Source organism: Naegleria gruberi (genome assembly GCF_000004985.1).
Source record: "Naegleria gruberi genomic scaffold NAEGRscaffold_77, whole genome shotgun sequence".
Classification (NCBI taxonomy): domain Eukaryota; phylum Heterolobosea; class Eutetramitea; order Acrasida; family Naegleriidae; genus Naegleria; species Naegleria gruberi.
The window spans coordinates 144618-161275 of NW_003163250.1; the positions used below are offsets into that span (position 1 = coordinate 144618).

Here is a 16658-nt window from a genome sequence, read left to right on the forward strand (position 1 = left end):
GTTTCTTTCACTCTTTCGAATATGTCAATCATATCATTCATGCAGTGAAGTTGAATTTTTCTGAAGAATGGCAAAAGATCAGCATNTGAATCAATTAACCCTTGTAATTCATCATAAATTTCGTCCAATTTAGGATGATTCAACTCAAGAGGTGATCCTTTCGTTAAATAGGTTTTCTGAATGTGGATTGCAATCTTCTTTCTGTTTTTTGGTTTCGTCCTGGTGATCCTTTCCACATCCTTGTAGCAGAGAATCGGTTCTGGACAATAAGACCTTCTGGCAAAGTCCAATATTATCGTAAAGGTCTTCTTATTGGCCAAACATTGTTCCAATCCAGAATCTTGATTCCAATCCACATGTTTCTTATCCGATAACCAAGCATACACTATTGGCAATGTTATACTAATCACCACATCCGAAATACTGTAAAACAGCAACACATTTCCATAAGGAATGAAAAAATCCAAAAATTTTGAAAATACTGGAATAAAACCAAACGCCACAAATATCACAATACTCAATAATTTCAATAACACCAAAACGAGTGTTTCCTTTCTCATATTCCACGTATCTCTATCTGCAATTATACACAAAATAATGAGAATTACCTCAACAACAATGTAGAAAAATGTTTCAACTCCAACCAATATAAAAGTTGAATTGGTAATGCCACATCCTCTCTCCACAGTGAATAATCCACCATCATTAGTAAAGATGGTCGTTCCCTTTCTCAATTTCTGATCCCATTCAATTCCACCCATTATGAGAAATAGAATAACATGAAGTGAAAAGATAATGAAATAGCACAGTACAATAAAGAGGTTGCTCACGAAAAAGTTTAACACCTTTGCTCGTTTCATTTCCTTTTCAAAATCTTCCCTAGCTACAGAAAACCCATCACTGTATGTGTATGATTTGACATCGTCATCTGCCATTGAATATTCAGTAACATCAAAATCCACCATTTTGACAGACCGATCAACGTCTTTTAAGGAGAAGTTACTAGCTGATTTCTTTTTAAGAAATGCCCTAGGGGAAGTGTTGCTACTTTCATTTCTTGTTAATGCTACTGAACTATCTATTGAAATATTCGAAACTGGACTAGTTGCTCCACTCGATTCATTCATAACTCCATTCGACTGCACATCTGCATTATTTTGAAACGCCTCCACAATGGTTGTATTTGTCGATGTATTTGTTGTTGTATTATTACTAGACTTGCCATTTCCTTTTTTAGTTATCTTATGAGCTAAAGATTCCAAATTCGTTGTCGATTTTCCAACCGTTCCACCAATCAACATTTTCATCTTTCTCAAATTCAACAAGTGTAGCAATACCAATCGATAACATCTAAAAATTGCTGGAAGAATCAACGAAGGAGGCAAGACGAAATAGGTCACCGAATAAATAAAACATGGATATTCTCTCCTACCAATTGCATATCTCAGGGAGGTCGAATAGATAATGAATGCACTTGCGAATAGTGTAAGAAACATGTAGACTAAACCTCTGGATTGAATGTGTCGAGAGTTTCGTTTCCAATACAAGCCGAAACATGTCAGAATGAAGAGAATGGAATAGAAAAACATGATTGCAATGGAAAACGAAACTGAAAGCCAAGTTTCTGGACAAATCCCATAAATTACTGTTGCATTAGGTCCGTATCGACTAAAATCGCCCAAATTTAGAAGAATCGTATAACATCCATTGAGTGGATCTACAGTTGAATTAGTACTCGAGTTATTGAGTTGTTGTGAAGAGGATGATGAATTATCTAAATAGTTGTCAGCTTGATGTCGGGTATTATGTACTATAGAATAGTATTCTTTCGAATCGAATATACGAATCAATGAATTCATTTGAAAATTATCCTCTTCGATTGACTGCGATGGAATTAATGTTTGATGACTGCAAATGCCGAATACTAGCAGTAGCACTGACAATTTTACAGCAATTTCCCTCAGCCGTTTGAAAGTCTGCTGCTGGCATTTGACAGGTTTAATTGCTGGCATTTTTTTTAAGTGATCCTTTCATGCGTTTTTGTTTGTGTGCTTACAGCTGACATCAAACCTCGTTTGTCAGGTTTTTGGCCAATTTAGAAATTCAAATAGGCTCCCCAAAGGGAATGGTTCTTTATATTTCATCTTAATACTTTGCATCACCAATAATTCCACCTCCACAAGACTATTCTCTACATGTGCATTAAACAATTTTAAAGAATGCCTCGTTGAAAAGGAAAATTATTGGAGGAGATAACTTCTACTACAGAGAAGATTTCTTATAGCGCAGTGTAAGGTTGAGAAGAAAGCCAGTTTGTTTAATGTACGTGGAGTTCGTTATTAACAAACTACACACATTAAGCAATGCACATCTGTTTCAATTTCTTTGTGGTTAAATTGATATCAATTAATTCGTATTTATTTACATGTGAGAGTTGGATTTGATTCGTTTGATTTCAATGACTGGCTTTGGAACAATAGTTTGAATGGTGGCAGCTCTACCTCTTGTTGTTGTTGTTGAATTAAATTCGTATGAGAAGGCAGAAAATGAAAGTCTCTTCTTACTAGTAGTATGGAAAGAAGTGGATTTGAAATCTTGATTGGTGGCAGATTGTTGTGGAGGTGGAGTATTCAAAAGCTCGAATTGAGGAACTAACAGAGTTTGTGAATTGGAGCTCACAGCTGGGAATGTAAAGTTGCCAAGAGGAGAAATTGGTGGAGTAATTTGATGGAATCTTGTGTTGGTAGTGTGGACAATTGACTTGGAAGGACTCTTTTTGAGTTTTGGAATCGATGGCTCTACTTCTTGTTGTACCGAAATAATTGGAATGGTCAAGTGAAGATTGGAAGCTTGTTTCATCAGGATTGGTTGAAGTTTTGAAGAGGAAGCAACCTTTGATATTGGAGAGATGGAAATGGATTTGGTTCTGACGAGAATTGGTTTTGGTAAGGCAGCAACACCCTTAGAAGAAGCAACAGCAGGAATGCCAACACTCTGATTGTCCCTCTCATATAAATTATGTAAATCAAGTATATTCTCATGCATTAAAAAGTATCCATTCAAATCCAGCACACAACCTTCATACGATTGTTCAGCCAACATCACAACACATGTCCACACGGAGACCAATAAACCTTTGAGTAATTGCCAGAGTGCGCTATAGCCGATTAAACTAGTTGAGTAAGAAGTGGAAGTCATTCTTTATAGACAACAAAATAATTGTTCTTATTGTTTTTCTTGTTGTTGTTGATTTTTTTTTCTGTTATTGTCATCCAACTTGCGTTTGACTCTCTTTATGTTGGTTATGTGTTGGAGGAGGAGCTTGAGATGTGTAATGTCTTACTAGAGTTAAATCGTTATAAAAAAACAGAATAAGGACAAAAGAAAAATAAATTACATGCAAAGAATGATTCAGCAACTTATTTGGAATTTATTTTATGTTGTTATTGCTCAGCTTGATGTTGATAATTTCGGAATGGAAATTTAATACTCAATAAGGATTTAAAAATGCATATATCTCCAAAGTAAATTGCACCAAGATAAAATCGACTAATTGAATACTGTATTATTGTGTCCATCTCGTTCCTTGAACAATTAATATTAATTTGTTCCACAAGAGGTGCTTTTTAGTTGAATCTTGAGAGATAATTTTAATCTCAAATTTCAAGAAGTTCTCCTGCTCCATTGGAAGTGAATTAAGACACTCTCATAATTTTTACAAATGCTCCACAGATTCTCATTGTATTAAATGATTTCCCAATCATCATATTCTTCATCAAATATCCCAATCACCCGATAATTAATTTATTTTGTTATTAAATTTAAGTATTTTTAATTTTATAAAAAATGAACTCGCTTAGCCTTAATCTTACTTTGCATTGCGGAAGAGATCTTCCAAAGGTAAGAAGAAATTTCATCACAATTTGATTTTTTAATGTTTTAAAATTCTCTATTGATTTGTTTACCATATGATGATGTTGTTGTTATTAATTGCATTGAATTTATGATCATCATTTAGGCCGATTTGTTATCTTCGATTGATGCCTATGCTGTTGTTATTGTTCCGATTATTGGAGGACAAACCAAAACATTTAAAACAAAATGTGTGCAAGATGACCCAAATCCTGATTGGGAATTTGATTTGTTCTGTACAGATGTGGATGGAACCAGAGATTGTCTTGTTGAAATTTGGGATGAAGATACTTTGAGAAATGAAAAGGTTTGCACTGCCATACTTTCTCTTGTTGAGTTGAAATCATCAGGCACATGGCTTGGAAAGCATATAGTCTTGAAATGCTTATCTGGATTCAAACCATTCAAGGGAGCTAAAGAGTGCTGTATTATCGTATCAGCAAGTGCTCACATTTCTTTTGCTGACCTCACTCGCAAAATCACATCTCCAAACAAGTATGTGGATCCATCAAAAAAGACTATTGTCTTCCCTTTCTCACCTCATGGTGACAATACTCAACTCTATATTAAAATTTCAGCTGGAAAGAGATTCAAGATTTCGGTTTTGGACACTTCAGAATTTAGAACAAGACTTGTCATGTTTGAAGTTGCTGGAAAGAATATCACTTCTCAAATTATCAAACTCAAAGAACCAAAGAAAAAGTATGGAATTAGCTATTATAGAAAGATTAAGATGAAGAAGGCTGACATTAAATCATGGACAAGCGTCAATCTTTTGGTTTCTAATTGTTCACTAGTTGCAACAAAGGGTGTGGAAGCTATTGTAAATGAACATGGCTGGTATGGATCCATGACCTTTGATCAAGCTAAAAAGACTTTGAAAAATATTATTGTGGATGAGGAATCTAAGAGTATTTTCATGCTGGAAAACAACTTTAGCTATATGGTGGACTTTGATTCAGACAACTTTGACCAAAAGGTTTGTCTCTCTGATGAATACTCAGCTCAAGGATATCATGTCGAGTTTGTATATGCAAAGGGAAATAGATTGAGTATCACTTCACATGGAGAACCAAGAGTTCAAACCAATACAAGAGTAGTATATAGATATTCTTCACAAGTGAAAGACTCTGAATACGGCACTCCATTCTTCCAATTCAGTGTTGAACTCTATCACAAGATACAACCACAACTTTACCAACTCAACAGCTATATTCCTTTAAGTTTGAATTAAACTTTATTTTGTTGATCTATGAAAAACCTGCTCTTTACACATGTATTGGAACATTCAAGCAAGATAGATTGTGTCGAAGGAGTAATCAAGGAAAGGAAATAATCATAATCACTCCTTAGTTCTTCAGATGCGAATGCAAAATTGAGAGCTGAGGATGAAACAGCCATTCTAACAATATCCTTATCATTTCTTAATCTATTAGATGCGAAAGCTAAAGATGTTGAATCTGAACTGACTGCCAATTTGACAATTTCTTCTGTATCTCTTATTCTATCAGATGCATACTTTAGCAGCGAACCACTATTCTTCAAAATGAGAAGCATAAACTTTGTGTCATCATTTAAATTCAATAACAATTTCTCAATAATATGGCTATCAATACTTTCATGAAACCGTAAAATAGAGGCAATAATTGACTGTGATAGATTTTGTGGATCTACATGTGCAAAAATTCTACCATGACGTCCACAAGAGGTTAAAATTGTATCCAGTAAATCTTCATCCTCATAATTGAGCATTTCAAAAGAAAAATTGTCGTATGGGTAGAAAACACCAGAATATATCTTGATGATATTCACGTGACTTGAATTAAAGTAGGCAAGGGATGCTTCTTGTAGCCGTTTCACAAAGGGAAGGTAAATCTCTCCCATATTGCAAAAAAAGTAATTCGTACCCTTAACTGATTTGGAGCATGGATCCATGCAATAGAGAGCATATTCACCATAATAATCCAATAATTTTTCATTGAAATGATCTCCATAGATGGAAATAAAGTATTCTCTATCAAAAAATAGCATTGGATGAGCATATTGCAATGAGGGTTTCTTTTGTGATGGTGGCCTGAGCTGTTGATGAAGTAAGACAAGCTCGGTCTTGAATTCATCCTTTCCAAAAGAACGACAAATAATCATCTCATAAACTTTTTCCTCTCTAAATCCTTGTTTCAATGCCATATTTACACATTCCTTAATTATTTCAATGTTTCCCCTTAATGATCTCGAAAAATTTGCAAATGAGAGAGCATTTCTGCTTGTGGCAAATCTCATAAATTCTGAATTGTTCTTTAAATTATCAGAAGCAAACTCTATTATTCTCCAATCAATATCATACATCTGTTTGACAAATTCAAAGTCATCTCTCAATTCCAAAGTAGCACACTTAAAAAATGTATAGCTCCTTCTCACCAACAGTTCAATAAGATGATGATTAGATCTTAATTCTTTAGGAAATTGCATTGCCGTTTTTAAATCAAATGCTGGTAGAATTGATTTGATGAATTCTGCATTCTTCCTTATTGAATCACCAAATAAATTCAATATACTTCCATTTTTAGATAAAAGTTCTTTAGCAACAGAAATGGAATTACGAATCTCTTTCGATACAAACTCAATCAATTCGTGTTCCCTCTTCAATATTGGTAGTATCAAATCTAAATTGCTCCTCAATCTCTCAGATGCATATTTGAGGGCTTTTGGGTAGAGTCTTGTGACAATTTGTAAAATCTCCTCGTCATCTACCTCAAAGGATCCATCAAAAACATTTTTCAATACACCTAAATCATCTTTGGCATACCTGACTACTTCCTTGATGGTGAAAAATCGTTTTGGAATGAAAGAGGGTGGCAATAGCTCCTTCTCAACTACCATTCTCCAAAATTCTTCTCCTTGTGGTTGGTAGAGTTGTGAAAATTGCTTGTTGTTATCCTTGTTCATTACCAATTTGAGAGCTAGCTCTGAATATATCTCCTTTTTAATCCATTTACATACGTTCAACTCTCCATTCTCCAGTGCAGTGCCTACTATCTCTGGGTCTGCTTTAAATTTTGAATTTGAATATCTGAGCACTGATCCGTAATATTTTACAGCTTGTAACACCAATTCCCTATTCGACTTGATTTCTTTTGCCTTCTTTTTCAATTCTGTATCATTTCTCAATTTTTCACACGTCACATATTTGAATATTCTTGTAGTAAACCTAAACAATCCAACAATTCCCAACTCATCCTCATCAGAAAAATCAATTTTTCTCCTCACTTTCTGCAAATCATTTCCACACTCAGATAAATCCAAAGCAGCTTCCAATAATTCTCTATCAGATCGTAACTCTTTACTGGCAGAACGAAAGCAAACCTGATGCTCCTTCACCACACTCATCATAAACTGCCTATCACTCGTCAATTGCTGTGATGCATATCTAATCAACCACCCTCTCAACATGATCAATTTCTTCATAAATCCAAAATCATTATTTTCAATCAATGGAAATCTTTTCACAAAACATCTCACCGAATAATTATCCTCACACTTTTTCAAACATTCAATATATTCCATCTTTTTTTTAAATAATGCTAATTGATCAATTAATCGGAATTTTCGTAATTTGTGGAAATTAATATTGTGTGAGTAGAGGTTGGAATTCTTGCATGGTTCCGAGAGGTCATCGAGTAGAATAATAACTGGTTCTCGCCATGATGATGATGGTACCATCATTGGCATGGTTGTGTCCATCTCTTGCTTTATTTTTTTTAAAATTCTGTTTACAAAGAATTATTTAATGAAATAATCCACTTCCAAGTACCCAAATGTTCATGACATATATAATAATGATGATGACAGGTTTAAAGTTCCCCAAAATTATTTCCATGAACATTTGAGTACTTGGAAGTGGATTCTCATCTTTGCATTTCAGTACTGTGTGAAATACAAGTATAGCCAGTGAGTATCATTATTTTAATTGGATCGATAGTTCTATTCCATTCCAATAAGATACTCTCCTGAAAAACTTTAGTTTCATTTAGTCTCTTTAGGGCGCTTGTTTTAACAATGGATGCATTTTGTAATCGATGTAAAATGATTAGATTTTCAATGGATTTCTGTGCATTTTCAATGGAAATCTCAATTTCACCTCTTTTTAAATCAATCTTGTTGATTACGAAAACTATCGAAAAAGAGTTTCGTTTTTTAAAACGAATTATATCACAAAGAATCTTGTTTAAACTTTGGACTGAATCCTTTTGATCCAAGCTACAAACAAGCACGAAACACGACTGTTCCGTACACATTTTCCTAACTTCTTCTTCTCTTTTTTCCTTTTCGTCTTGCACTTCATAATAATCTTTTTCCATTATTAGAATGTTAAAATTACATTCAAATTATATTTTCGTACCTAGTTCTTTAACTCTAATAGTCAATTCTACACCATCAATCTCTAATTTTATCCTCCTTGAAGACAATATCTTCCTATTAGGCGATCTATCAAATAATCCATCAGCAACTCGCCTCACAATACACCTCTTTCCAACATTGTCAATTCCCAAAAGAAGAGCAAACATTTCCTTTTCTGGTTTGGATTTCATCCTTAATTTTCTCTTCATGCACGAAATTAAAACTTTTCTTCGCATTGAAACCTTTGGATTGGAAAGAATTTTGTAAATTGCTTCAAACTCATGATGGTGTTGTCTGAAATAGAGTGTATCCTTCATTTCCTTTTTCTGTTTCAAATTCTGTACATCTTTCCAGGTTTCCATGTCCAATTCCTTGTCCACATCACATTCATATCTAAACAATTTAAATTTCATCATGAAATAATTCCACCAAAACTCATCAAAATAATCATCAAGATCCTGCATATGCATTGCATATTAAACATATCCCAATGATACCCAAGAATATCCAAATCATCATCTTGATCATTCCTAATAAACTTCATTATCAAGAGAAGAATTTCTGGAGGTAAGGAAGTAAAAAGTTCTCGTTTCATTTTTTTTTAGAAAAGTTCATCGGGTTTGAGGCATTTAAAAAAAATGAGGTACAAACTTTGATTTATATATAGCTCAATATAAATTATTAAAATTCAAAAATTGAGAATATTGTATAATGGTATGCCTAGGTTACAATTTGAAACAATGAGTGACTCAATTGTTATGATGATTAAAAATTAATGTTATGACTGCGTCGACCGGGAATTGAAATTCCTTTTTAGGAATATTATATTTAATATTTAAATAGTTTACAATATTGAATAATGAACAACGTGTAAATGTGTTGAAGTAGGGTACCCGTGAGTCGATTCACCATATTTGGAAAGGTACCATTCAAGAACAACAACAATAAATGTATTTAATATTAATTATTTGATACCGGGAGTCGCTTTTCCTTTTTGGGAATGTTGTATGTGTGTTATAAACTGGTCGACGCATTTAAAATTTTTTAATTTTTTTAAAAAAATGAAATTGGGTAACGGGAGACGGTTTACTATATATGGAACATTCAAACATACAATTGAACCCGGGTCACGGCGATGGCAACGCCGTATTCTACCACTAAACCATCGACGCTTCACGTTCATTTGGAATGAAATGAACATCTCAAGAACAATAATTGCTTATATTTTAATACTGGATTTTTGTGAAACAATTAATCCATGAATGTGCAAAGTTTAACCGACCAATGCTACTTTGTGCCTCGAATGTACTTCCAAATTCAAATGGTCCTGCCTCAAAAGATGCTTCCAAATTAAGCAACGGGACACAGTAGTAACTTTTGATTACGTAACAAAACAAAATGCCTCACGATCCTACTCGTCTTCAACATTTAATCAAAAACTATTACAAGTCAGACTTGGAAAAGATTCACAAGAATTATGAAAGAATTTGTGATAGATACAATTTGGAAAAGAAGGATTTTCTGAATGATGTCTCTCTGTACAATCATTGTGATTTACTGAGCGTTTCCAATATTTATTCAACCATCAGGAACGAATCATTAAAGATTATTCCAGTAGACTATGTGGAAACCTTCAAGAAGAGAAAGAGAAATCAAAACACCACCACTTTAGGTGAAGACTCTGACGAAACAGAAGCAAAATCTGCCAAAACATCATCCGACAAGACCTGTGCTCACTGTGGTGGCTCCGAATTCATCTTTGTTTGTAATGGTAACAGTGATGGCATGTATTTGGAGTTTCCAAATGGTAGAACAGTCTCTGGACAAACTCCACAGCTGACAGCATTAACAGATGGTGATGGAGTTTCTCTCCATGTTTGTGTTGGTAAGTTTTCTTCTTCATCACTGGAATGTAATATTGTTATTATTATTTGATGAAAATTCGTGATGATATCTTATGATGATGATTAAAAGGATGTGGAATGGTTCATGGATTCAACTCTACCCAACTCAAGAGAGATTTGGAAAGGTACGAATTTGCTCTGGAAGATATGAACGAAGCTGATCAAGATGAATTACTCTTCGAAGAGGATGACAACAACAACAGCAAGAATAAACTTTCACCATGTTGAAGGAAAACAGACTTTACATAATTCACACTTGTTCATTGTATCATTCCCCACTTCAACACCTTGAAGATAAATCTGTTGAATGTACCTGAAGGAAAATATCAACGTGTAATTCGTTAAAGAATATTTTATTTTTTTTCTAAATTTTTAAAAAAAATCATCAACATTCGTAACGGTAACTTTTGTGGTTCCTGAAAGATTGGTCTTCAATTTTATTTACTATTCACCAAGACAGGACTAAAGTTACCCTTGAAAGAAACAATGAGTACAAAGGCAATAATCAAAAATACAAAATCTGTCCACAAAATAATTGATGGAGCTAGAGGAGTACACAATTGCAACACATTAATATAAACCATGAAGAGAATACTCCACAAAGTAGTCAATGTACTTGAAATGGTCATGGTCGTAGATGGATGAACTGGATAGGTCGTATAGACAATCATTTGATTCAACAATGGCATTGTAGGTACTGAAAACATTCCGATCAATACAAAGGACATTCCAGACAAGACTAACAAGACATCATTCTTCTGCCACAACATTAATATACAGAACCATAGGAAGGCTAAACAAGCAGAGGCACTGGTAATGATTGTGATGAGTTTGAATTGTTTGGTCTTATCAAAGAGGATACTCAACACGATGGAGGAAATTGTAGCAAAGACAATCAAGATAATATTCAAATTACCAGAATCAATGGCTGTATACTTGTTACCCTTGATGATTTGTTCCAAAATATAGATGGATTGGAAGAAGGAATTGATGAGTGTGGAAGCAGCTAATAACATGAAGAAGGATGGTAATCGGATCAACTTTTTCAAACCAAAGACAAATGTTTGAGGAGGATAAACATCTTTTGGTTCTTCTTGTTTTGTCTTGGATTGTTTGGTTTCAGCTGCTGATGTTTCAAGGTCTTGATTGGATAATGGTTCTTCAGCAGTGTTGGAACCTTCAGTTAGAGATTGTGTGAGGTCACCATTAAAGCCAGGATTGGATTCTTCTTTGGTTGGTTCTGGAGCTATAGCAGGTGGTGTAGGTGGCTTACTCTTAAAGAAGAGCAAAACAAGAAAAACACACAAGGTTGCCATTACTCCTTGAATTCCCAAAAAGATGCCAAGGCCCAAATCTGAAATCTTTAAATCCTCTTCACTTTCACTTCCAATGGTCATGAGACGAGGTCCAACAAGATAGGACAAGAGACTTCCGAATACACCTGAGAACAAGACAACAACCTGCACAACTGTTCTCTCCTTATTTCCAAACCAAAAGACTCCAAACAAGTCACCACATTGAGTAATGAATGGTTGTCCACATGCAATGAAGATTTGTCCAATTAATGAAAGCCAAAATGAAGTTTCATTTCCCTATTATCATTCAAATTGTGGAGGTTGAATATGTGTAAAAAGGATATGTGAAATGTATGAAAACTTACTTGAATACCAATTAATCTAATCCATGCACCAATACATGTCAGTATAGAATATATAGAAACACTCCATTTTAAACCAAATCGTTTCAGAACGAATGAAACTAGAAAAGTAATTGGAATAGTTGCAATTAAAAAGACCAAAGAAGTCATATTAATCTTCCAATTAGCATCAAGGCGGTAAAACTTCATCAATAGAGTTCTAATAGCATGGACAATTTCATTAGGACACCACAAATTACTTTTGTTACTAGTACTCACCCTGAAGTTGTATAGGTCGACATGCAAATAATAGAAGTGACCATACATAATGCAAATATTGCTAATTGAAACCATCTTCTAATGTATAATTTAGGTTCTTGAGTTTGTTCTTGTTGTTGATGTTGACTCGGAAGAGGGGAGGACAAAATCTCTTCCTGTTGTTGTTCATCTTGTGCCTGCAAGCTACCATTATTAAGGGATGGATAGGAACCATCAAGCTCCTCTTTATATTGCAGAGTTTGATGAGGTTGCCTTCTCTCATCAAGGAGTTGTTCCCCGACATCTACTTCATATTGGTGATCTTTCATCATGCGACACTGCTGAATGGTGTAGTGAACTCTTTTTTTAAATAGTGAAATCATTTGTTGCTGGATCATCATTCTATCTCTCTTTGGATGTTTGTGCGCAGTCATGATGATGTTGAGTTCTTCTTTGGGTGTGTGAATTGTTTATTAAGGAAGATTAAGGGGTTAGATTCTGCTTGAGGAGGAAGAGGATGAGGGTTTATTCAACTTTCCAATTATCATGGTTGGATGGGGGTGGTAGCGAGAAGGAAAAGGAATTATGATAGATCAAACAAAGCAGATATGTCCCATGTATGTTATCATGTTAAGATAAAGATGCATAATGGTGATGAAGATAACATTGTTCATCTCAGATAAATATCACCATTCTTTTTGAATAGCTGATAGAGGTAGGCATCTCTTTGAGGAATTGGAAAACCATTCCTTTCATTCTCCTTCAAGTATTTGAGTCCAAGCTTGTAGAATTTACTGGCTCGGTTGGTAATGACCTTGTCCATCATTAATTTTGGAATGGATCCTTTCATGTCAATATAGTAAATCTCATGGAATTTAGTTTCATTTTCCGAGAGGGATTCAAAGAACCAACCGCCCACTACACATGCCTTAATGATTTTCTTTTTGGATTTCTCTTGTTTTTCATTGTGTAATTGGTGCTCTGGATTTTCTTCCAAACACAACGAGTCACAACTCTTGAATCCTATAATGTACAGATTGCTCACTCGATCGTGTACTGAGCTGGTGCAGACAATGATTTCTCGATCCTTGATTGGCCAAATGAGTTTGTACTTTTCATGATTTATGACTGATGTGAAGAGTTTGTCCTTTGTTTGAATGTGAGGCTCTTCAACATATTTCACCGTTTGAATATCATAAATGTACTCATCTATCTTTTGTCTATATTCTTGATTGGTAAAAGTTTTCAAAACTTGTTTTACATTGTAAGGAAAGAGAATTTCAAATTTGAAAAATTTCAATCCAACACTATTTCCAAAATCATACTTGTCTTTTGTAAAGTAGCACTTGTATTGTTTCTGATTGACTGCCAAAATCCATTCTCTATTGTTGATAGTTTCTCCACAAAACACTTTTCTTTTAAGGAAGGCAAAATCACCAAGTGAAAAGTTTTGATTTTTCAAATCGGCCATTGATTCAACAGCCATATACTCTATACCTTCTTTGAGGGTCCCAATTTCATGTAGAATATCAATGGTCTTGCCACTTTTTATCAAGTAATTATGAAACAAGTCACTTTTCAAAAAACCATGGAAATAATTCAACTTGAGTGATTCGTGAATAAACATTTCAACCTTTCTAAACAAGTTTTCTGGATTATCGGCATGCTCTTGGAAACACTTTTTGAATGAATTGATGGTTTTCTCTTTCAAAGTGTGTGGTAAATTGATTCTTTAGGTGAAATATTGCAAATGAAAGTTTCAATAATGCTATTGGCAATTTTCTCAACCTTTTCGAATTTTTCCATTGTTACAAAAGAGCTAGACATCCGATCGTAATTTTTGTCTGAAATGTTGTGTGGAATCATTACACCGTTGTGAGCTATTTCATCACTGTCAATGACATCTAGAAATGTCATTGAAATTCCATCATGTGACAGCTCATCCTCATGGGATTCAACAGATGAAAGAGAAACATTGGAAATTACAGAAGAGGAAGTATTCTTTCCTTCAATCAGTGAAGGGGGATTGAAACTAGAGGGAGTGGACGAAACCAAATACTGTTTACATATAAATCTGTAATGTTTGGCGCTTTCCAAGAATTCTACAGCTTCTTCCATCTTTTTAGTTAGTAGAAACTGCTTAAATATCGAATAGATTTGTTTGTGAGTGATAACTGCTTCGTAGCTGTAATGGAAATTCGAAAGATCTTGTTCATCAATCACTTTACTATTCGAATGTTGTTTTGATGAGGAAGATGCTGAAGATATATCATCTCTGGAATGCTCAATCTCATATCCCTCGTCTATATCAAGTAAATGTTGAGTGGAAAAGAATTTTCCTGGTAAATGTGAAGTTTGGCTGATAGTTGTGGACATTGAAGACATGGGTAAAAGATCAAGGTGTGATGGTTCACTGTTGCTCTTGAAGGCAGAAGTGTGATGCATGGTTTGACTTGATGGCATTTTGTTTTTTCAAAGAAAAGTCATTTCAGTAAGTTTCGCCGTAAAGCAGGTTCTAATTGGTTAAATTTTGAAATCCTATTTAAGGCAAAAGACCGCCATTAGGTTATATCAGTGATTTTGAGATCTCAATCGTAAGCCGCTATAGCTCAGAGGAAGAGCTTCGATCTCCTAAGTCGAAGGTCGCCGGTTCGAGCCCGGCTAGTGGTATAATTTTTTATTTTTGTCCATTTTCCATCGACCTTTTCACGAGTCTTTGATGTATTTTTCATCCTTCAAGTTTGCTCCTTAATTATTAGTACATTTATGAGAAATGAATATTTAAATTGATTTTAAATTGTAAAAAAATATTTCTAATAATTTCTTCTTGATTGTTCTCGTCTAATAATCCTTGACCAAGAATTCTTTCCATCTATTTGCAAACCTAAATTCATTCTATCATGTAATATTGCTCTATTTCATTGTACTTATTCAAGAAGTTTCACTCATTTCAGGCATTAGGAAGATTTCTAATATCAATGGCAATATTATATTGTTTCGAACCCTTTTTGGCTAATTCATCAACATGTCCTTTTACCTTTTCCAATTTAATTTCCAAATATTGTTCTATCAAATTCATCTTTAAAAATTGAAAATTTCCCATCATATCTTGGATTTAGAAATAACATAATGAAGGAGAAAGCAAAAAGAAAAAACTTGTGGCAGAGAAACGATAACTATGGACTTGGAACATTGCAATCACGATTTGGTTGTAAATCTATTCATTCAAACATCCTGCTTCCTCTTATTCCTCTTCTGCTTCCTCTTCTCTATTGTATCCAAATGGATGACAAGTTTTTCTACTCATTAAGGCAAGACAACAATTTACAACATATTCATAGTAAGGCTTTCCATCTACATGGGTTAGTTTGGGTTGATAGTAGGCTCTTTGTATTGTGCTTCCTGAACTTGTAAGTGATTGAAATGTATTTTTGAAAACATAGAATGATTCTGTGTGGAAATCAGAATTTGCAAATATTGCTTTAACTTTGATTGATTCCAATTCGTTTTCTTTGTCATTGTAATCAAATGAAGATAGATATAGGTATATTGATGAGTTTTCTCTAAAATCCTTAACCTCTGTTAATTATCGCGTAGAGAAATACAGTGTTTGTAACTAATTTCATAAAACTACTTACTTTTGGCAACACCCAAGTGATCGAAACAAGCTGAAAACTTGGCCCCAAATGCTGTGAACTTATCTGAATAACAACATCTATCAATATTATCAGGACTAACACGAAATGTCAAAGTATGTATGGATAATGGAAACTCTGCTGCCCATCTATGAACAATAGGAGGATAATTAGTTGAGGATAATTCCTTTCTTCCAACATGGAACATTTCAATATTGTTGAAAGGTTTGAATGGTTCTTCCTCAACTTTCTTCATCCCAACCACAAATTTAAACTTGAGAAAATCATCATCATCTGTTGAGTAAGCGGCAATATGAGTCTTATCAAGAAATACTCCATAAGATGCTTCAGGCATAATGAATTTTCTGCTGTGAACAAGATAGGATTGAGGTTCTAGATCAAAATTACAAATAAAAAAGTCGAGTCTTATTCTATCAAATACCTGTTGCTTATTCTCTACTGGAATTGTGGAATTAAGTGTTAAAAATACTGTAGAATTGCCCAAACATTCATCTTCATCATCTGTTTCCGATTAGACAATTAGAAAATTAATAAAACGCAACATACCTGGCAGAAGGTCCACAACCCACTCGTGTCCAAACTGTATGAAAGGTTCAGAATAATAGCTAGTATTAAAAGGGCCAGTTTTTGGTACCTTAACATCTGCAATATGAATGGTATAATCTTTTTTCTGTGGTGGAATATTCTCCTGCACAAATTGGTAAAGGTCTTCTCCTATAGGTTTCAATATTGGCTCAATTTCTGTTTCTGTGAACTCTGTATCTATTTTTGCTTTCTTTTCTGCAATAAGTTCTAAGGTTTTCTTAGAAGATTTGAAAAATTCATTGGACATAACTAGGTTGATAAAGTCCAAAATGCTATCATTTTGTGGGAAATGATCCACTACTGCAATAA

At 34.2% G+C, this 16658-nt stretch overlaps 7 protein-coding genes, 1 non-coding gene and 1 pseudogene across 9 annotated transcripts in view; 3 read left to right on the forward strand and 6 right to left on the reverse strand.

Annotated features, from left to right (window-relative positions):
• Positions 1-402: 402 nt before the first annotated feature.
• Positions 403-2012, reverse strand: NAEGRDRAFT_59832 (uncharacterized protein; the record flags this gene model as incomplete). Its single annotated transcript, XM_002669894.1, has 2 exons — positions 403-423; positions 609-2012. 2 exons carry the CDS (start codon positions 2010-2012, stop codon positions 403-405), a joined length of 1425 nt encoding a protein of 474 aa, XP_002669940.1.
• Positions 2013-2421: 409 nt separating this feature from the next.
• NAEGRDRAFT_75156 (uncharacterized protein) lies at positions 2422-3198 on the reverse strand (the record flags this gene model as incomplete). The annotated part of the gene is made up of 1 exon (XM_002669895.1): positions 2422-3198. The coding sequence occupies one exon, from the start codon at positions 3196-3198 to the stop codon at positions 2422-2424; it is 777 nt and encodes a 258-aa protein (XP_002669941.1).
• Positions 3199-3846: 648 nt separating this feature from the next.
• NAEGRDRAFT_75157 (uncharacterized protein) lies at positions 3847-4536 on the forward strand (the record flags this gene model as incomplete). Its single annotated transcript, XM_002669855.1, has 3 exons — positions 3847-3900; positions 4019-4407; positions 4491-4536. The coding sequence occupies 3 exons, from the start codon at positions 3847-3849 to the stop codon at positions 4534-4536; spliced, it is 489 nt and encodes a 162-aa protein (XP_002669901.1).
• Positions 4537-5142: 606 nt separating this feature from the next.
• On the reverse strand, positions 5143-7653 carry NAEGRDRAFT_75158 (uncharacterized protein; the record flags this gene model as incomplete). Its single annotated transcript, XM_002669896.1, has 2 exons — positions 5143-5518; positions 5564-7653. 2 exons carry the CDS (start codon positions 7651-7653, stop codon positions 5143-5145), a joined length of 2466 nt encoding a protein of 821 aa, XP_002669942.1.
• Positions 7654-9411: 1758 nt separating this feature from the next.
• NAEGRDRAFT_t763 lies at positions 9412-9482 on the reverse strand (annotated as a pseudogene). The gene has a single exon. The product of its transcript is annotated as a tRNA-OTHER (tRNA).
• A 226-nt stretch (positions 9483-9708) lies between these two features.
• On the forward strand, positions 9709-10442 carry NAEGRDRAFT_75159 (uncharacterized protein; the record flags this gene model as incomplete). Its single annotated transcript, XM_002669856.1, has 2 exons — positions 9709-10195; positions 10285-10442. 2 exons carry the CDS (start codon positions 9709-9711, stop codon positions 10440-10442), a joined length of 645 nt encoding a protein of 214 aa, XP_002669902.1.
• A 209-nt stretch (positions 10443-10651) lies between these two features.
• Positions 10652-12437, reverse strand: NAEGRDRAFT_75160 (uncharacterized protein; the record flags this gene model as incomplete). Its single annotated transcript, XM_002669897.1, has 3 exons — positions 10652-11806; positions 11875-12109; positions 12130-12437. 3 exons carry the CDS (start codon positions 12435-12437, stop codon positions 10652-10654), a joined length of 1698 nt encoding a protein of 565 aa, XP_002669943.1.
• Positions 12438-12778: 341 nt separating this feature from the next.
• The window catches only part of NAEGRDRAFT_53933 (uncharacterized protein), a gene marked incomplete at both ends in the record, with an annotated part of 6050 nt that continues 2170 nt past the window's right edge, over positions 12779-16658 (reverse strand). The window contains 3 exons of the mRNA XM_002669898.1: positions 12779-13812; positions 15747-16037; positions 16311-16598. Coding sequence (XP_002669944.1) covers positions 12779-13812; positions 15747-16037; positions 16311-16598 — 1613 coding nt within the window. The remainder of the gene's footprint in view (positions 13813-15746; positions 16038-16310; positions 16599-16658) is intronic.
• Positions 14707-14778, forward strand: NAEGRDRAFT_t761. Its single transcript has one exon. It is a non-coding gene; the product is annotated as a tRNA-Arg (tRNA).